The following is a 22,003-nucleotide window of genomic DNA, read 5'->3' on the forward strand; positions in this document are numbered from 1 at the left end:
AGCTGGACAATGGAGAAAGCAAATAGAAAGAAGATCAGCTCATTTGATATGTGTTGTAGGAGAAGAGCGCAGAGGATACTGTGGACAGCCAAAAAGACAAAAAAAAAAAAAGGTCCTGATGTTTCGGCCTGACTGTGTGGTAACCCCATTTTCATGCCCTTCACTGTGTTTACATTGGCCCGTTTCAGTTACCAGGAACCATGGAGTCCTGCTGGATGATTGTTTCTCCCTATGCCCCTTTATTGGTGCAACTGCTAAGGCATGTAACTTCCAACTTTTGAACATACATAGGATCTATAGGTTTTTGACCATTGAGACTGCCCGTTTGCTTGTCCAGGCCTTGGTTATTTCATGCCTGGACTATTGTAATAGCCTATTGGCAGATTTGCCTTCATGCTCTGGTTTTAATCCAGAAGAGTGCTGTTCGGGTTGTCTTAAATCTCCTCAAATACTCTCACATGCCTCTTCCTTTCATAAATCACTCCACTGGCTATCAGTTTGGGCCAGTGCACATTACAAACTTTTGGTCCAGTTGTTTAGGTATCTGGCAGCTCAGCTAGCATGGTATATACCATCTAGGATTATTATACAGGCAAAGGACTGTTGGCAGTTCCACCAGTGCATATGGCTCTATCAAGGCTGTGAACCTTTCAGGATCTGACTCCGCATTTGAGAAACAGTTTTCCTTTGCACCTCTGGCTGGAGGAAGATCTTACCCACTTTCGTAAAGGGTATGGACGCTGCACGGCAGTTACGTAACAATGGCGGCACCCAGGTATACAGGGTCATCACGTGCGAGGGTTGCGGGGCTTGTGGGCGCTCCGCCCTCAGCCAACCCCTAGCATGTGACGAGGGCACCTAAAAGGCCCGTATGTACTGGGCCATAGGAAGGTAAAAATGCGCACAGAATACAGCAACAAAGTAGCTTTGTTTAACTATGCAGAGTCATCCTCATGCAGTATTTAGAAAGCCATAGATCTGTCTCAGCAAGCTTATCTCCCAAAATGAAGCCTATAGCAGAAGCTTTCTTTGGAACTGCTGACTTACTAAGAAAGCTAAAAATGTAAAAGCAGCAGTCAAGATACTAATAGATTTCTAGAGTCCCCCTGAGGTTCTGTTCTTATTTCTCGATTGTTTAATCTGCCAAAATAACCGCAGCACTCAATTGGGATTAAAATGGGGCATTTTTCTTGTGGGGTGGAATAGACATTCTGATATTTTGTTAAAATGTCAACATGGTTTTAAGAACTGAGCTCTTTCAAACTCTCTGAGTGGGAAATTCTCCTTAATAATCAATTAAAAAGTAGAAAGTTTATTATTCTCCCCACTAGCATGAAGATTGCTGAGTACACACAGTCATGCCACAGAATATACTTTTTATGATGAGAAGGCAAGTTGCATATTTGGAAATGGAATACCCCAAAACAAAGGGTATTGTACAGTGTTGACATTTATATGAGCTCATGTGATGGATCAGTTCTGGTGTCTGATGGCTTCCAGGTCAGGGGGGCTGTTAATCTGCTCAGGGCTTCAGCCTGAATGTTGAAAGGAGCTATCTAAGGTGCCAAGCTCTATTTCCCAAACAAGTTTGACATTTTTGGAGAGTTTTGAAATTCAGACAAAAACATGGAGTAGATTTGCTGTCCAACTGACATAGGAACCACCAACCACCACTGTCACCCCACTTTAGGAGCAATGAGTGGATAATGATCATGCTGGAGACAGAACCTACTGAGAGACGTGTGTGCTTGGGAAAGGAGTTCATATGTGTGTAACCATGCACATGCACGCATGCTTGTGCAGCTTCTGCACTTCCTTACCTGATATCACATATGGCCCTCAAGGGCTGAAAGGTTTGTGGCTGATGAAAATGTCCTCCCAAAGTGCTGATCCCTGCATGGGGAAAGCACTCTTGACCCTATTTAGGATACAAACAGGACTGTTGTTGTGGTTGCCCAGTCTTCCCTGCCTGCAGACTGAACTGAATGGGGGAAAGTTTGGAACATGCTCACCTACTGCATGTAAACCCACTAGGTGACCTTTGGAAGTCCTGTGATAGCCTTAGGGTTGCCATAAGTCAGAAATGACTTGAAGGCAACCATACACCTACTTGAACCTTCACAGACATAGCCTGAGAAGCCAGAAAGCTTTCATGAGATGTGAGAGGAGAGGAAAGGACCAAGGAAGCAAATTAGACACCAGATGTGCCACACATGCTTTTAAGCTAATAACTTACTGAGAAGGATGGGTGGGAAAGCTGTTTTAGGTTCTTCCATTAGAGTAGTGCATCTTTGACTGTCCTCTGTATCTTACTGCATTCCAAGCGTCTTGAGTCAGAAACCTCATGCAGCAATAAACTAATTTTGTGACAAGCTCTGCCTCCTGGGCTGTTTGGTGTGAGATTACAGTCCTTGAACTTTGGGTCCTTCTCATTTGCTTCACTGGCTATATATTCATGGTGGGGAAAATCTCCTAGAGCATTTACAGAAATAAAAACCATGATGGATATCGGTTATGTCCCCAGTCTGTGTAGAGTGAAAAACGGATTATACTGTGATTAGACATGACCATGTGCTTCTCAGCAGGACATTGCTTTCAAATCTGATCCTTTCCAAAAAACAAAATTGTCCATAGAAACTCTACACTTGTGGTGATAGATTGAAAACACAGGGTGGGAAACATTTGGGAAACAGGAGACTGAATTTCCCCACTCTCTAAACCCCTTTCTGGGGTCAGGTTGGTAATTCTGACCCTGGACATTTCAATAGGCTGGAAGAAACCAGGGGATGAGGTTGAGCCCACTGACACTGGGTCTTCTGATAAAGTGATCCCTGGAGCTTTTTAGGATGGTAATTTGGGACCATGCCTCTAATTTCAGCCATCATTGTGAAGCTGTTCTTGTTTCAGCAAGCCATAGTTAAGTTCGCCTGCAATGTAGAGTTCAGATGACATACTAAACTGCAGTTACTGCATATACTCATGTATAAATCTAGAAATTTTAGTAAAAAAATATACCCTAAAGACCCGAGTTGACTTATCCATGGGTCGTGTAATTACTGTACTTTAACTCTTTTTTTTTAAAAAAAAAGAACCATCCCTCAGTGAAAAGCAAGAGTGCAGTTTGTCCTGGAAGAACTGGCCTCCCTCTAGTCTCTTGTCCATCCAACCTTTAGGGAGATCACAAACAGTTATGACTGCCAGAATTTTGTAAGTTCTTTGGCATTGCTTTCCTTTGCTTCATCCTTCAAATCCTTTGTTACATGCCCCTAGGTTTTACCCTCTATGGGTCATATCGAAATCCATAATTTTGGCTCCAAAACCTGCCCTCAACCTATACATAAGGTCGACTATGAGTCTGTATGCCAATCTAATCTAATAATAATAATAATAATAATAATAATAATAATAAATATTTATTTATATCCCGCCTCTTCTGATTGAGGATCGAGGCGGGTAACAACAAAGAAAGTACAATATACAACAATAAAAACAAGCCCCACAAAACCCCGACCCAACGTTCCCTCCCAACTATAAAATTAAACAGTAAAAAAAAATGTTTAAAAAATACATAACAATACATCAAAGTTAAAAACAAATCACAAGTAAGAAAAATAATAAAAGGGGGATTCAATTGGTTCTGGACATTATCAATCGGGGAAGTCCCCCAGCCACTTACTTACTTACTTACTTACTTACTTACTTTATTTATTTATTTATTTTAAAGGATTTATATCCCACCTTTCTCCCACAGTGGGATTCAAGATGGGTGTTACCTGCCATTCCCACCATTTGATTTTTTAAAAAATATTTCCTATGCACTGTTTCAGGAGTAAGGCCTGTAGAGTTCACTGTTGTAAGTCTTCAGGACATTTCTGACTTGTGGTCACTCTAAAGCAAAACTTTCACTGGCTTTCATGGCAAGATTTGTTCAGAGGGGTTTGTCTCACCTTCCTCTGCCTCTCCTTGCACAAGATCACCCAGTGCGTTTCCATGGCTGAGTGAGAATTTGAACCCAGAAATCCAGAGTTGTAGTCCAGCACTCAAACCACTACACCATGCTGGCTCTATCACTGAGATTTGCTCCTTGGTAAATGTGTGGATTCAGATTTTAACCTGTTCTTGTGTCCTCTTCAGTTTGCTCAGCTCTTTCCGTTTTCTGTATTTGATTTCTAAGGTTGTTCAATTTAGAAAATACAATACATGTGTTGTTTTAGTTTGTTTTGGTTCTAACAGAGCAGTGCATGTTTAAATGTATAACAAAAGATTATCAATATATAACTATCTACCATGTATTATTTTCAAAAAATAATAATATGAATGTATTTGAAATGATACGAAGTATGCTCTCCCAAAAGTGCAAAAGCTGAGTTTATTTATAACCTACACATTTGGCTTGTTAGATGAAGTAGTGGCCACCACAATTTAAGTCATGGTTTTAATTCATCCATTGTTTCTGTACAAAACAACCATTATTGCTATTTCATATTTATGCAGCTCCTTTTGAATAGCCAATTCCATGTCAACTCAGAAGTAATAACAACCAAGTACAATGGAATTTATTCCCAAGTAAGTGTGTATACACACGGCTGAGGTTCAGATTCGAACATCTGTTTCTGGCTGCAGACTAGATTTTAGTCTTCTGGTTGTTCCTGCTGTGAGCAGGGTGAGGAAATGCAATTTTTGCCACTCTGCGCTTTCCCCTATTCCTCCTTCCTGTGTTGTTCTGGAGGATCCTCCAACCTTCCAGATATATTTTTCAAGAACTGCAGGAGAGAGAAGAAATGATCAAAAATTACTTCTGCCTCTCCCTTTTCCAGTTCAGTGCCCTGGAGCACAGTGGTTAAATGTTGGTACTGCAGCCACAACGTTATGAGTTCGATCCCAGAGGTTTCCAGGTTGACTCAGCCTTCCATCATTTCTAAGGCGGGTTACAGACCGCCTATTTGGGGCGGGCTGTACCCGCCCCTTTCCCCGGTGTATCGGGGCCTTAGCGGCCAGAACGGCAGCTGCTGAGGCCCCGATCTGCCGCTTTTCAGGCTGCGGGGAAGCGGCAAAACGCCGCTTCCCCGCAGCCTGAAAAGGGGTGTCCTTGGGGCTTCAAGCCCCAAGGACACCCCGCGGCGGCGGGGAGAAGGAGAAAGGGGCCGCTTGGCCCCTTTCTCCCTTGCTTCGCTGGGCGCAGCCGTCTGAAGGCTGCGCCCAGCGACGCAAAGCAGCACCACAAACCAGGAAGGAGCTCCGAAACGGAGCTCCTTCCTGGTTCGTGCTAAGGGCGCACTAGGCGCCCTGGCGCGGAGCGAGGATGTCACGTTGGCGCTGCCCCATATAGAGGCGGCGCGGCCGTGACGTCCTCATGGCGGCGGCCGTCTGGAACGGCCGCCATCATTTTTTACACGCGGAGCATGTATTAGGGTTAGGGAGGTGCTGAAGCACCGCACCTCCCTAACCCTAGTACGCGCTCTGCGTGTACTTTCATGGCGGTGTGTAACCCGCCCATGTCAGTAAAATGAGTACCCAGCTTGTTGGGGGCAATTGGCTTACTTAGAGAGTGCTTTGTTCCCTGTGAAGTGGTATAGAAATATGAATGCTATCGCTGCCATAAACAGCTCCAGCTATAAGAAACACAGAGGCTAAATGTTTTGGGAATCAAAAACTGATTTAACAGTCACCTGTAAAGTCTAACTTAAAATCTGAGCCAAAAAGAAGGGAAATGTGGGAAGAGAGAGTCCCTCTGTACTGAGTAGACAACAATATTGTAGACTGAATGTTGAAAAAAATGCAAGTGGGAAAAAGTTTTTTTAAAAAACCAATTGTTTTGTAGGGGGATGCAAGTTGTAGATTTTATAAAGTGAATCCCTATGTAAGGAACAGATACTAGTAAAGACGGAAGGTTAAGTTCACTAACATTTTTTAAAGAAATGTTCCAAGTTATTGTTCCAAATGTAAGTCCTACTGATTCTGATAAAAGTACAAATACTGTATTTGTATTGTAGACTTATTTTTGTATTGTAGATTTATTTTATCTTATGTTTCTTATAATATTTATAGTAAAAGTGATTTTCCTTCAAATGACCACTAGTGCTTCTGAGGTGACCTAGTTGTCCCTTTGTATTTCATCTGGCACCATCTTTTGATCACAGTGGGATCCTATTGCTAGTGACAATAAAATGATGGGAAAAAACCCCTCTACATAAAATATTAAAATCTTTAAAAATGAATCATGGACTTTTAGATATACCCAACATACGGAGATAATCTTTTCCCTGTGATAAGGTATTTCCCCTGTGATAAGGATAGGCAGTCATTTTTCTCTGCTTCGTTTTTCTTCAGAGCTCTTGTTGACAAAGTGTCCAACTTCATTTAGTAAAAGAATGCTTAGATACAGAAATCATTATGCAAACAAAATAGGCAGAAGAAAATATAGATGAAAAAGAAGGGTCATGGGCATAATGAGATTGATACAAGGGCTGTATTAAGGTTCTTCTTCCAAACAAAGCGAGCTTCTACTTGAACTTCTTTTGGCTAGATTCTCTGAAATGTCCCCAAGCAGCCCTAACTTGGAGAGCACTTCAAAGAACTCTTATTAAACAAGGATGCTTTAGGGCTAGATATCCACAATGAAGCTTTAAAGTACAAAATACTGAACAAAGCTAGTTATTGTATCCTGCCTATTGCTTGTTTTTTGGGTGAAATCTTCAATTATTATTTGTGAGGTGTTATATAAGTAGTAGTAGTAGTGAAAATTTGACCACAGTCCATTTACAAATTGGATGTGACTGTTTGTTTATTAAAACATTTTAAAATTGCTCAACATTCTTGTAGATGCCAGGGAGGGATGCAAAAGTAGAATTAAAATCAAGTGGGATATAATAATACCACCCCCCCTCCCGAATATAATGAAATGCAGAGAAGACAGGAAATGCAACATGTCAGATATATGCTATATCTACCTGCATCATTTCAAACAAATCTTCTATATCAGGTGACTTCTTTGGCTGTAAATCTGGCAAAGGCAACCCCCCCCCCCCCCGAACAAATCTTAGAAGAACCCATGATATCTTGACTGGGAAAGCCCATCCTTTGGCCTTAGAGTTGCCATAAGTAGAGAACAGCTTAAAGGCACACAACAGCAATAAATCTTGACTGATTTTGGAAACTAAGTAGGGTCAATGCTGGATAGTACTTAGATAGGAGACTGCCAACACATACCAGGTATTGTAGGTTACATTTCAGTGGGTGGAACTGGCAAAACCACTTCTGGGTATTCCTTGCCTAAGAAGACCCTATAAAATTAATGGGGTTGCCATACATCAACAGGCGACTTGAAAGCAAATACATCACCCCCACTAGGATAGATTACAACCTGATACCTTTGCTTCTACTTTTATAGTGTGTGTGTGGGTCTTCCAGTTGCCTGTTGACTTATGGCAACCCCATAAGTTTCATAAAGTTTTCATAGGCAAGGAATCCTCAGAGGTGGTTTTACCAGTTCCTTCCTCTGTACTTCTTCCCATATCATACTGTCAGATAGAAAGTTAGAAGCAGCTGCTGAATTTAGCCAATGTCACTGGATGTACAGCTTCCAGCTAAAAATATGCTAATGGGTTAGGGAAGATAAGAGAGCACCACAATTGTACCAGCTATAAAAACTAGACCCCCCCCCCATCAACCTAAAAGCCTCCATAGCATTTGTGAGTTTTGGGCTAAAAGAAAGAAGTGCTCTCCGTGCTCTGTGTCCTGGAGTATCTGAGAGCTTTAGGTCACTGGATGCTGTGTTACGTTCAAATATACAAGAAAGCTGCATACAAACAGTGTAGGCTAAAGCAGACACATTGCACATTTCAGTTCATTTGCTCTCACTAGGACTTAGACCTGCCTAACTTCCTTTAGTAAAAGGCGAAAGATTTATACGATCTGAAGAGAAACCAGAGTAACTTTCTCTCCATTTTGTAGCTGTACTAGTTTACTTCTGGGAGGGGATTTAACTACTGTGTTAATAGGTAGACAAGTAATATGCAAACACTGTTTTTAAAGTTTTAGCTGAGCCAGTCAAACAACCTTAGTATAGTGGTTTTGGCCTGATATCTCATAATTCATAGTCTGCTGCTATACTGTCAGCTTGGGTTAGGATTTGGGAACATTTTGTGTATAAGGTTGTGGGTTTTTTGGAAGTTTTTTTTGGACTAGAACTCCTGTAAACCTATACCAATATCCAGGGTTGGCTGAGATTTTTGGGAATTGAGGTCTAAACCATCTGGAGGTGCCAAGCTACCCTGCCCCTGGCCTTAGAGTTATTCTTAAACTTAAGTTTCTTTACTATTGTTCTAGACACTGGTGACAGCTTTTGTTTCTGGGAGAGAAGCTGTTCATTCCTCAGGCTGCATTCCCTATGTCAGATCAGTGAATTAAAGTCACTTCCTTCCCACTGTACTCCTTGGTGTTTTTCACATACTTTTGGGGGCAGCGGCAGTGGGAGGATGTCTTCCCTAGCGCTCTGGGATGTGTTTTACGATCCAGTGGGGGAAGCTTGCACATGGTTTGTGTCGTTTAAAGAAATAGTCTATCTTGTTTAACAACTTCGTTGATATGAAAAGGGAAGCCTATAAACTTTTAAAGTAATGTGCAAGCATTCCTGGTGGAGGAGTTTTGTTACTTTGCTGTCTTTTCTCCTTCTTTGCTAAAGAATGGATCCAGAATAACGCTGACCTGGAAATACAGTCTGTGCGAGAAAGGAATTAGACATAGGTCATACTCTGTGGAAAGAAGTCAATTAGGGCATGCGGCTATATTGTTTTGGATGGATGATGCCAGTAGCCGTTTGCTCTGGTTGTTTACTTAGCAAGAGATCTGCTTTGCAGCCCTCTGATTTTTCTACCCACCCCCTTCTTTTACACTGAGCTTGACCTGCTTTCTTTCAAGTATGGCCTAGTTTTCTGTTCAACCCTGAGCTTTGTATGTTATTATTAGAATCCCCTCCCTGCTTTTTAAGTTAAAGGGCAATGTGGAAATATAAGGTGCTTCGAGGTGGGAAGAATTTTAATATTCACGCAAATTGTGTTTCATATACCATAAGCGATTGCACATGGGAGACTGTACTTGGAGGGCTGTAGTTAGTAGAGGTGGAGAAGCTAGCAGCGACCATCTGCCGGAATTAATGGGAAGAGTACTATATTGGAATATGTGTAAGTGAGATTCATTTCATTATGGAGGGGGAAGGGAATGGAAAGGTTGCAGCTGCTGGTAAACTGATACAGAAGGGCTGGCAGCATTGTCATGGAGGGAACCCACCAGCGTGGACTTCCTTTATTGCTTCTTTGCAAAGCTGAGAAGTCCTGCTCTGAAAACAAGGAGGTTTTTAAGGGCACTTTTTGTTACGTTATATATGCAGGGAAGAAAAACAGAAATTATATATGTATTTGTGTATGAAAGAGAGATACACATACACCCTTTAAAAATGTACAGGGATTTATTGCTAGCTGTAATAATAGCTTTGTCATAGCTGCTTTCAACACATGTGGCTTATGTTTATTATGGACACCTGTTTCAATGAAGCCAAAGAAAAATGAATGAATGATGTTTGTCCTAGGTAAAATGGATTTCATCTTTTAATCTGGTATTAGCAAAGAAATCTGGTATTGGCAGATAAATTTGATTTCCATCAGCACCTGGTGCCAGAGCAGTGCTGTCTTATGAACAGCAGTAATCACGTGTTATTTGTTGACACCAGATGCTTGTGACGTATCTGCTGTGAGGTATGAGGGCATAGGTTGTTGTGGTACACATATACTCAGAGTCCCTGTTGCATCTCACTACACATTGAAGACTATATTCAAATATAGTTTCTCTTAATGTCTGGCAGAGTAAGGGGCCATTACTCCAAGGATGGCAAGCATGCCTGAAGCTGGTCTACATTTGGTCCATAGCAAGTATTAGCCTCAAAGGGTGAGGCTGGTACAGACAGTTCCCAGGAGGACATAGGTTCCCTCCCAACCTTTGGTCTGTGTCTTGACTGGGAATGCCCATCCCTGTCTGGGCATACTGTTTCAATTATTTATTTACAAAAATTTATAAACCACTTAAATCGGAAGGTTACAAAGCTGTGGACAAATGAACTAAATATATACCATAAATTCAACAAACAAAATTAACAACCCCTCCCACCCACTACTTACATTGTCCATGCAATAGACCACATGTGGTTGGACTGCAAATCCCATGTTTCCTCACCCTTGGCTATGCTGGCTAGGGCTGAAGAGAGCTAAGGTCCAACCACTTTTGGAGAGCTGCACCATTCTCACTCCTGCAATAGATGGTAAATTTGATAACTCAGGAAGGCTTGCAAAAATAAGTTTTCAGCAGGCATCTAAAAATAGACATTGTTGGCGCATGTGAAATACCAGAGGAAAAGTATTCTACACAATGGGTGTTATAGGCACGTTACAGACTGCCCCTTTGGGGCGGCCTGTAGGCGCTCCTTTCCCTGGTGTATCGGGGCCTCAGCTGCCACAATGGCAGCCTCCGGGGCCCCGATCCACCACTTTCCAGGCCGCTTCCCCACGGCCTGGAAAGGGTTGTCCTTGGGGCTTGAAGCCCCAAGGACACCCGGTGGCGGCGGGGAGGAGGAGAAAGGGGCCGCTTGGCCCCTTTCTCTTCTGCGTCGCCGGCAAAGCCATGTAAAGGCTGCGCCCAGCGACGCAAAGCTGGAAGGAGCTCCGAAACGGAGCTTCTTACAGGGCCGCAGAAAGGGCGCTCTATGCACCCTCGCGCGGCCCCACTACGTCACAACCGCGCCGCCCCATCTAGAGGCGGTGCGGTCGTGACATCATAATGCCGGCAGCCGTGTGGAACAGCCGCCACCATTTTGTGCGTGCTCTACGCGTCCTAGGGTTGGGGGCATCCAGAAAGGACGCCCCTTTCTAACCCAAGCACGCGCGGAGCGCACACTTTTAGGCCCGTCTGTAATGGGCCATAGTTTCATTAATTAATATCCCACCTTCCTCCCTGCACAGGATTCAGGTTGTTTACAACCATTTAAAACAAAGTACAGCAGAAAACTATTAACACAAAAGTTAAACGACAATGAAACTGTTGTTTTTTTTAAAAAAATGCAAGTTAAAAACAGTTTCAAAACAAATGTAAAACATTGTAGAATGGAACCCCCGCCCCTTTAAAAGCTCCATCTGCATTTAAAAACCAATGCCTCCCTAAATAAAAGAGGTCTTTGCCTGTCAGCGGAAATTCAAGGAGGGGGTCAAACGAACCTCCTGAGGATGAGAGATCCACAACTTGGGAGCAACCACTCAGAAGGTTGCCTCCTGTGTCCTCACCAAATGTGTCTGTGATGTTGGTGGGAGAAAACCTTTCCCTGAAGGTCTTAAAAGTTAAGGAGGCTCATAGAATGAAATATGGTAGCTCAAATGGCCGGGACCGAAGGCATATGGGACTTGGAAGGTCATAACACTGGACCTTTGAACTCTTCCCCCTAGTAGCCAGAGGGAGCTTGTTCAGCAAGGAAGATATATGCCCCCTATAACTAGCCCCAGTGCAAAACTAGCCCCAGCGCTAAACTTCAGGGGTGCCAGAACCACCAGAACCTTTCAGAATGACCTTAAGGATTTAATAGATTTATAATGGAAATGGGGGTCTCTCAGGCCCCAGATTGTTCCCCACTTAAAGCAGGTGTGGGGAAAGTGTAACTGTAGTTCTGCATGTGGATTTTTAAAGTGGGTTTTACAGCTCTTGACCTGTTGTTGTTGTTGTTTGTTGTTGTTGTTGTTATTGATGTGTGCCTTCTAGTCATTGATGACTTATGGCTACCCTAGGTGAACTTTCATGGGGTTTTCAGATGCTGAGACTGTATGACTTGCCATAGGTCACCCAAGGAGTTTCTGTGACTGAGGGAGGATTCGAACCCTGGTCTCCAGAGTCATAGTCCAGTGCTTAAACCACTATGCCATGCTGGCCCATTTTCTGTTGAGAAGGGGAGAGTGGGAGAGATAGTGAATTCCTTCTCTGGAAGCACCAATTTACCTTTTTTTAAAAATGCTGCAGTCCCTTTTTCATTTTTTAACATTAAAAAATACCAATTTTTCACAAGACGAGAACTGGATGTCAGGCTTTTTCCAGGTAGAGGGATGTTTGTGTGTATGTGTTTATTTTTCCACAGTCTTTCTGATTGTTGTATAACACATTCAGATTTCCACTTGATGATGAGCTAGTTTTAATTGTTAATTGCTAATTGTTATTTTATTTTATCAATGTGCTCTTCTGCCGGGCGGTCCCTCCCGGGGTGTCGGAGGTGCGCATCTGCGCACCGCCTCGGGAGGACCGCCCACGGACTGAGGAGCACCCCAAAGGGGCTCCTTTCGGACTCTGCAGCCGCTGGCTTTGGCGCTTGGCGGCCAGTTTTAGGCGCGGGGGGCCCTTTAAGGACCACCTGGGGGGAAGCCAGGGAGGAACTCCGCCAGGTGAGAGCGGCGGGGATAAAGCCGGGCAACCGGGCCCTTCCTGACACGCCCCCTCTCGCCCTCCACGCCGGACCACCGCTGCCGCTGCCGCCGCCAGGACTGCTCTTCTGCCGGGCGGTCCCTCCCGGGGTGTCGGAGGTGGGCATCTGCGCACCGCCTCGGGAGGACCGCCCACGGACTGAGGAGCACCGCTACTGCGCATCTGCGCAGTTGCGCAGCACTGTCGTGGGAGGCTTGGATTGGCCCTGGGAGCAGAGGATGCCTGTAGTGGCTAACCTCTGCTCCTCTAGTAGCCATAGAGGGGCGGGGGGAGGATAGGGATGCAGGGGATGCCTGGGCCGGGGATAACACCTTGGTGGGCGGAGCTCCAATTGAGGTTGTGTGGGGCAGGGGGAGGTATGGCGGTGGGAGAAGGGACTTGCGTTCCAGGGGAAGGCGTGATAGATGCATCATATCCATCTCGCCTTCCTGTCCCCCTCCCAACCTGAAGGACCTGAGGGTCTCTCCAACCGTGCCACAAACCCTGTCGCTGCTCCTGTGCAATGCCAGGTCTATTAACAACAAGTCCCACATCCTCCAGGATCTCTTGGAGGACTCTAAGTGTGACCTGGCTTGCATTACCGAGACCTGGCTGGGGCCTGAAGGAGACGCTGTGTGGGCTCAGGCCCTGCCTGCTGGGTACTCGGTGAAGGACCAGCGCAGGTTAGGTGGGCGGGGGGGGGAGTGGCTTGGTACATAGGAACACCGTGCCCCTCTCCAGGAACCACATCCGACAGACTTCCTATATCGAGTGTATCTACCTGACCCTAAAGGCTAGGGACAGTCTAGGGATTCTGTTAGTGTACCGGCCACCCCGTGCATTAGCGGACTCCCTTAACGAGCTGACACAGCTGGTCGCTGAGCTGATGCTGGAGACGCCCAGGCTTCTTGTCCTGGGCGACTTCAACATCTCCCTCACGGCCAGCCATGTTCCACCCGGTGCGGCTCGGGAATTCATGGAGACCATGGCGGCCATGGGCCTGTCCCAGCTGATACAGGGTCCAACGCATTGTGCGGGTAATACTCTCGATTTGGTCTTCTGTTCGGAGGCGGAGAATCCGTGGGCGGAAATAGCTAATGTTTCCCCCCTGTCATGGACGGATCATTTCCTGGTAGAGGTGAAACTCAAGGCCTCTACCCAGATCCCCCCCGGGGGTGGTGGACCTGTTAGGATGGTCCACCCTCGAAGGCTGATGGAACCTGAGAGGTTCCAAGAAGCCTTAGAGGGGCTCACGGTTGGAAATGACGGCGACTCTGTTGATGCCCTCACCGGTATTTGGAATACCGGTCTTTCTAGGGCTATACACAGGATCGCTCCCAAGCGCCCTCTCAGGCCCGCTTCCAAGCGTAAGCCCTGGTATACGGAAGATCTCCGGGCTAGGAAGCGAGCTCTGCGACGGCTAGAGTACCGTTGGCGCAAACACCTTCGCTTAGACGACAAGACTCTCCTAGACCAACTATTAAAGGACTACGGAGAGGCAATACGAGCAACAAAGAATTCGTTCTATGGTGCTCGGATTGCGTCCGCTGAGTCGCGTCCGGCAGAGTTGTTCAGGGTGGTCAGGGAGCTAACTCAGCTCCCTCCCACCCTGAACCAGATCCTTGAACCTTCTAAGGCCTGCTGTGACTTGTTTAACGACTTTTTTGCGGATAAAACTTCTCGTATAAGCGAAAGTCTGAACGCCGACATTATAGCAGAACCTAGGGTAGAAGCGTCCAGAGCCTCCGTGGACTATGTTAAACTGGATCAGTTTGAGTTGGTGAGTACCGAGGATGTGGACAAGATCCTTGGAAGTGTTCGGAAGACAACCTGTTCTCTCGATCCCTGTCCCTCGTGGTTAGCGGCCCAGGGGGGACCGGCGGTAACATCATTGTTGCGCCGGATAATTAATTCATCTTTGAAGGATGGGCAATTTCCATCGGATCTCAAATTGGCCATTGTAAAACCGATCCTAAAAAAGCCCTCCCTCGACCCCCTGGTACATAATAATTATCGGCCAGTTTCGCTGCTACCATTTTTGGGAAAGGTGATCGAGAGGGCGGTTGCTATCCAGCTTCAGGCGGTCTTGGATGAAACGGATTATCTGGACCCATTTCAAACTGGCTTCCGGGCGGGCTACGGAGTTGAGACGGCCATGGTCGCCTTGGTCAATGATCTCCGTCTGGGCATCGACAGGGGAAGCGTGTCCCTGTTGGTGCTCTTGGACATCTCAGCGGCTTTCGATACCATAGACCACGGTATCCTTCTGGGACGCCTGGCAGAGGTGGGAGTCGGGGGCACTGCGCTCCAGTGGTTCCGCTCCTACCTCTCTGGGAGGTCCCAGATGGTGCAGCTGGGAGACGTGTGCTCCGATGAGAGGCCCCTCAAAACCGGGGTCCCTCAAGGAGCCATTCTGTCTCCCATGCTATTTAACATTTACATGAAACCGCTGGGAGAGATCATCCGGAGACATGGGGCGCGGGGTTATCAGTACGCTGATGACACCCAAATTATTTTCTCTATGTCTCCGACTGATGCAGTGACTGGGGATGGCGTCTCTCCTCTCGTGGCCTGTCTGGAGTCAGTAATGGGCTGGATGAGGGAAAACCAACTCAAGTTGAATCCAGAGAAAACGGAGGTACTAGTGATAGGTTCTCCTGGTCCAGGAATGACGGTGGTTCCACCTGTCCTGAACGGGGTCACGCTCCCTGTGAAGGACTCCGTGCGCAGTCTGGGGGTGCTCCTTGATTCGTCACTTCACCTGACGGCTCAGGTGAATGCGACGGTCAAGAGCACCTGTTATCAGCTTCGGCTGATTCGCCAGCTGCGCCCATACCTGGCCCAGAGGGACCTAGAAACTGTTGTACACGCTCTGGTAACTTCGAGACTGGATTTCTGCAACGCACTCTACATGGGGCAACCCTTATACCAAACTCGGAAGCTTCAAATGGTGCAGAACATGGCGGCCCGGCTGGTCACTGGTGCTCCCAGGACCAGCCACATAACACCGGTTTTAAGAGGTCTCCATTGGCTGCCCATTCGTTTCCGAGCTCAATATAAGGTGTTGGTAATCACCTATAAAGCCCTAAATGGCTTGGGCCCAGGATACCTAAAGGACCGCCTCTCCCCGTACATTCCGCCTCGCACCCTCAGAACGTCTGGGCAGCAGCTACTGAAGGTGCCTGGGGCTAGGTTAGCCTCCACTTCGCGGAGGACGTTTTCCACAGCTGCCCCAGCCCTTTGGAATGCGCTGCCCACAGAGCTCCGCTCGTCTACCACCCTGGCCCAATTTAGGAAGGACCTGAAAACCTTCCTATTCCAACAGGCATTCCCCGAATAGATATCCTGCGGGCCTCCCTCCTCTTTCGTGGCCAAGAGGTTGGGCCATGGGGCTTTTTACTGTTGGGCATGAGTTTGTGTATTTGTGTATCTGTGTATTTTTATTGTATTTTTTATTGAATTGTATTTTAAATTGTTTGTTTTTATTGCTGTAAGCTGCCCTGATCGAAGGAAGGGCGGCATATAAATAAAAATTTATTATTATTATTATTATTATAATAAATAATAAATAAAAATAAAAACTTTATTTATACACCGCCTTTCCTGTAGATCAAAGTGGTTTACAATACAACAGTTATGTGACACATGTCACAGTACAAGACAGTAAAAATTACGTTAATTACAAATCACAATTTCATACAGATTGCATAAAAACCTGAGCCATATACAGACCATTAAAACCATCAGTTATGGGGGGGGGCTTCCTCATCTAAACAGAGTCGGAAGGGAAAGCAGCTTGAAAGAGGTGGGTTTTTAATGCCCTCTTAAAGGCTTCTACTGTGGAACAGAGTCGGATCTTTTCTGGGAGTGCGTTCCAGAGGGTGGGGCCTGTCGCCATATAGGCCCTCCGATGGGTAGCTGCTAGTTTTACCCTGGGGCAATCAAGTAAAAGCTTCCCTGTTGTTCTGAGGGTGCGGGGCGGATTATGTAGGGAGAGGCGTTCCCTTAAGTAACTCGGGCCCAAGCCATATAGGGCTTTATAGGTGACGACCAACACTTTGTATTGCGCCCGGAAGCTGATAGATAGCCAGTGGAGAGATTTTAATATAGGTGTTATATGGTCCGATCTTGGGGTACCTGTAATCAATCTGGCTGTAATCCCACCTTGATCCATTGGGAGAGGCGGGAACATATAAATAAACTATATTATTATTATTATTATTATTATTATTATTATTATTATTATATTATTTAAGGGCTTGGGAGCAGGAAATAGGCTCCCAGACTCACCATAATGGCTCACCACTGCCTTCAAACTGTTTCCACTATTGTATCATGTTGGCTGTCACTGCCATCTTTCTCTCAAAAGTCTATCCCTTTGGTTCACCAGGGAATGTATACTAATAATAATAATAGTATTTATTTATAACCCGCCTTTCCCTGTGTTGGATCAAGGCAGGTAACAGTATATAAAAAGAGAAAACAGTAATATCAAAAGTATTCAAATTGGTCTGAAGAGAAACAATTTAGGCATGCAGAGAGTGAAATTAGGGGATCAATTTGGGAAGGCCCGCCAGAAGAGATCTGTTTTTATTGCCTTCTTAAAGGCCTCAAAAGATGTTAGTTGGCGGATCTCATATACTATCATGTGATTTGACTGTTTCCTCTTTTCTTCTGGGTAAATGAGAGAAAGAAATGGCAAAGCAAACTCGTTGTATTTGCCTCTTGCACTCTGTACCTAAATGCTGCTTATTTTGATGTTAGTTCTACTGACTTAGATGAGTAGGCAAGCATGCCTTGGATGACTGCCATGCCTACCCTTACTGAGAAAGCTTGTTCAAAGTTTTTCCTGATTTGGTTAGGCTCTGTTGGACAGTCTGCACCCATTGTTCTAACAGGCACAGCTGCGTGGCTTTTGGTCTTCATCTAAGCAATACAGTTGTGTGTGTGCGTGTGCGTGTGTGTGTGTGTGTACGGTTGCCCCTCCAAGTCCACAGACTTGAAATCTGTGGACTTGAAAATCCGTGGAGGGGCAACCGCCATTAATCTCAATGGGGTGCACACCCATGGCATGTGTCCCACATGCATGTACCCCATTCAAGCCTCGCGGGTGGGGGGGAGGTCTGGAACAGATCCCCTGCGGGTTCCAAGGGGTGACTGTATTTGTTTTAGTTATAGATTCCAAACTTTTAGGTAATTTGGAATCATAAGAAAAAGTACCTTTAGGTACAGTATCTGTTTGCTTTAGAAACAGATGTCTGGCTGTGGATGTTCCCTTTTCCCTTCAGGTGAGACTCTTAGGATTCCAAATTCTCAACCTAGGAGGTTTAGGCAATATATGGGACCAATATCTTTGGCAAAAAATTCAGAGTTCCAGTCACCTGATAATACATTTTATTGGTGTTAGTGGGGCTTACTTTTGAGTAAGCCTACACAGGATTTCAGTTCATGCATTCCAATTGTGACTTCACAGATGCAGTTCATATATGAATAAAGTTATGTTATATGCATCCTAGGTACAGGTAGCATTCTGGACTACTTGTGACCATATTGTTGTTGTTGTGTGCTTTCAAGTATTTCATTTCTTATGATGACCCTGAGGCAATCCTAGTAGAGGGTTTTCTTGATATGATTTGTCCAGAGGTGGTTTGCCTTTGCCTTCCTTTGAAGCTGAGAGAATGAGACTTGCCCAAGGTCACCCAGTAGGTTTCCATGGCTGAGCTTCAAACCCTAGTCTCCTAGTGTCCTACTCCAACACCCAGACCACTACACCAGGTTGGCTTGCTGATCATAAGGCAACTGTTAGTTTAATCACATTCTAAACATGATGCTGGTTTCAAGGCTCACAATATAGTTATGCAAACTTACTTTCTCTTAAAAGGATAAAGTCCTAGGCCAGTATAAAAACCTTGCTGTCACTTGAGAGACTCACAAATACAACCAGAGGAATCTTCTTCCAGTGCTTTCCCCACACTCCTTTCTCTTTCTTTGAGAAACTTCTAATGGGGACAAACAGGTCCTGTGGTAAACAAGCACTGTAGAAAGTGGACTGTTAGAAATCCATATTAGATTTCAATTGCCACTTGTATTTTCTTGTAGAATAAATTCAGGGGTGGTTAATACGTGTTTTCAGACCCAGGGAATGTTACATTTTAGACTACAACACTCACAGTCCCCCAGTCAGCATGGCCAATGATCTTGCTAGCTGACGACTTTCAGGAGTTGTATGCAATAAATAAATAAATAAATAAAAATTAATTTTTAAAATTGAAATTCTAGTGTTTTTCATAGCAATTGACACCCCATGTAACAGAGTTAGCTCTTTGTCTTTGTAGAAGACCACAGAAGACATGAGAAGGGAGGATTATCAACTTTTTATGGCCCATTTGCAGAGTCAAATTTACTTGATCCCCATTAGAACTAATTGAAAGGAGATGATAGAGAAAAGTTACTTTAAAAAAACAAAGTGTGGAAATGTCAAGCGTTTTGACTTACGCTTTTATGCTGTTTGAGATTTTGCTTCTTAGTTTTGTTTCTAACCTTTGTCTCTTGATTTTTTGCCTCCCAGGATGGACTGTTGAATCCGGAAGCATTGGAGACCTGGTTATACAGCCCGGCTGGTCCGCTCTCTGCTTTATTTATCTATTACTAGTTATTTAAATTGAACTTTTAATAACCTGCCAGCTGCTCTTCAGACACACATGGTGCATTGTTGCCATTCCCAGAATCACGTCTTTGAAATCCAGGCCCTTGGTAACCTTCATCAAACAAAGAGGCGACCTAGAGGATACATCTCCAGCAGGACTGTTCAAACTTGCTGCCCTCTAGCTTTCTCATTGCCTGTGCTATTCTTCTAGCATATCATGGAGCCCACAATGGAGTATTGTTTGGTTCAGGTTCTGCAAAAGGATGTTGGAAAGAGACTTCAGGTTGGCCAAGAACTAATAGACTATTTCTCAGATAAACAGAAATCTGCTGATCTTGAACATGATCAGACCATGCTGGATAAAATGGTTGATGGTCTTGCTACCTCCTGGGTAAATTCCAGTAATTATAAGGTAAGATTGATTTGCAAAGGTGAGATGGCTGAGTTCAACCATGGTTTCAACTCTGGTTGCTTTGCACAGGCTTCTTAATCAGTTACAGAACAGGCGCCTCTTCGTTTTATTAGCTTGCAAATCCTGCTGATCCTGTGTGTTTCTTAGTGATCAGTAGTATCATTTTGTGACATTTCACAAAAATGTATGCATATATTCTTGATAGAATTTAAGAGATTAAAATGAAAAGCTTAGCTCTTTGCTGGTGAAAATGAAAATAGGAATGGCAACATTGCAAGGGTGGAGCAGTGTTCTTTCTTGCTTACTGTTTGTGATATTTGCCCAAATACATATACCAGTACAAATACCAGTGTATGGCAGCATTGGTTTTAGGGAAGTAGGATATCTTCAGAAGGGTGGGATATCCTGCCCCCTAATCAAATTAACAGTCAGTGTCTTTTTGGTCTTCCTTAACTATAACTTGTCACAATAATATTTCTGTAAAATTGGACTTGAAAGGAGTCTATTTTTGTTAAGAAGGCTGTGTACCGGGGCAAAATATGGGTTCCCACATGTCCAGTTTTGTACAGGACATCCTGCATTTGAGGACTTGAAACTAAGTCCGGTATTGGGGTCTGATGGGACATCCCAAATCCTGTATTCCTTGAGTAGTTGAGAGTAGCCACCAGTCATGCTGTTTACAGACCAATTCAAAAGCATTTGCTACACAGCAAAATAGGATTAGGCCTAAATGCCCTAAAGGCACCAGATCCTGTCTGATCTTGGAAGCTAAGCAGGGTCAGCCTTTGTTACAACCTGGATGTGTAATGTCCATGGAATACCAGATGCTGGAGGCAGGAACTGACAAAACAGTATTCCTAAGAAAACCTTATGACATTCATAGGGTAGCTATAGATCAACAGGAAACTTGAAGACATATAACAGACACAAAATAGCATTACCTAGTAAATGTTGGAGGAGGGCACCTGCCAGGATCTTGGATGACATAGTGCTGCTCTTATCATCCCCAGCCAGTGAGGCACAACACCTCCAAATCATGCTTCACTTGCTACTTCCTCAGTTGCTTGTAGAGCTGAAAGCCATCCAGCTGTGTACCATATGCTGTGGGGTCCATCTGTTGCAAGTGTGTGGTATCTTTGCTCAGCAATATAGAAGACTAAGGGAGGAGTATGTGAGGCAGACCTATATAAGATTCACCTCAAGTCTTTTGAGAGGAGGACATCTTGCAAGGTCCCAGGCTCCTGTGAGATCCCTAATCTCATGGGAGCATGGGCTTTCTCCAAGATGTCCTCCTCACTTGAGACTTGAGTGAGCTTTAGAGAGACCTACCTCAATGTATACTGGGCATTAGAAAGAGAGCTGTCCCATGTTGGTGTCTGAAGAACCTGGCAACTACAGCTGGACATCATTTTACAAGGAACATGGAGTTGTTCCTTGAAACTTCAGCCCTGAGTCATTTCCAGCTCTCCTCTTCAAAGTGTACCAGAACTTTCCATGTGACCTTTCTGATGCCACTGTGGTGCAAGCTTTCCTCCCGTACTGTCCTCTACATAGAATCATAGAATTGAAAGAGACCACAAGGGCCATCCTGTCCAACCCCCTGCCATGCAGGAACTCACAATCAAAGCATCCCTGACAGATGGCCATCCAGCCTCTGCTTAAAGACCTTCACGAGCAGCTGCAAAGATACAAAGATTTTTTTTTAAAAAAAATAGTATTTTGAGTTGCCCAGAACTTCGTTGTACAGTGGTCATTAGAACTACTGTACAACCACTTGATATCCTCTGGAGTTTGGTTCCAGGATCCTTTGTGGATACCAAAATCCATGGATGCTCAAGTCTTGGTAAATATCAAAATAAAGGTTTGCTTTTTTTGCAATTTCTATATTTTTAATGTACTTTCAAACCATGGATGCTTGAATCTATGGATAAAGAATCTGAAGATACAGAGTGCTGACTGTACCACAGACTAAAATTTGTATTGTTTGTAACATGATTTTGTGTGTGTGTGTGTGGGTGTGTGTAAATTATATCTGCTGTTTATAGTCACTTTGGATTCTTCTGTAGTAAGGCAGGACACAAATAATGAACTGAATGAACTGTTCAGGATTCAAAAATTGTTCCTCTTAATATTTTATTTATTTTTCATTACCTCTTGTGTTTGTTCACTGGCTCTGTCATTTTACTAGCTTCCCATGATCCACATATCCTAGCCCAGGGATGTAGTTGGGGCCCTCCCACAGCTATAGGACAGCAGCGTTGTCACTGCTGCCTGTGCTGGCTAGAGATGATAGGAATTGCAGTCCAGCCTTATCCAGAGAACCAAACCTTCACCACCCCTGTGCCTGCCCTTTGCCTCTTCTTGCAGTTTGGTAAAATGTATACTTCATCTTTCCAGTCTCTCTTTCAACGACAACACAGTCAGATCAGGGTTGCTTTACTGACAGGTACAGCTTGCTA

General features: G+C 44.6%; 1 protein-coding gene and 1 long non-coding RNA gene across 21 annotated transcripts in view; one reads left to right on the forward strand and one right to left on the reverse strand.

The window, feature by feature from the left end:
• CLASP1 (cytoplasmic linker associated protein 1) overlaps positions 1-22,003 on the forward strand; it is a 248,553-nt gene that overhangs the window by 20,348 nt on the left and 206,202 nt on the right. For all 20 annotated transcript variants that reach the window (XR_016280884.1, XM_089520292.1, XM_089520276.1 and 17 more), the window contains exon 2: positions 19,055-19,544. Coding sequence is in view for 19 of the 20 variants with exons in the window: in XM_089520292.1 (XP_089376418.1) it covers positions 19,350-19,544 (195 nt within the window). In the remaining variant the exon portion in view is untranslated. The remainder of the gene's footprint in view (positions 1-19,054; positions 19,545-22,003) is intronic.
• On the reverse strand, positions 4,422-11,306 carry LOC149313977 (uncharacterized). The gene is made up of 3 exons (XR_016281102.1): positions 11,262-11,306; positions 10,173-10,300; positions 4,422-4,763 (listed from the first exon to the last, which is right to left on the reverse strand). It is a non-coding gene; the product is annotated as an uncharacterized LOC149313977 (long non-coding RNA).

This window comes from Sceloporus occidentalis, unplaced genomic scaffold, assembly GCF_023333645.1.
Source record: "Sceloporus occidentalis isolate IW3139 unplaced genomic scaffold, rSceOcc1.0.p SCAF_4, whole genome shotgun sequence".
NCBI lineage: Eukaryota > Metazoa > Chordata > Lepidosauria > Squamata > Phrynosomatidae > Sceloporus > Sceloporus occidentalis.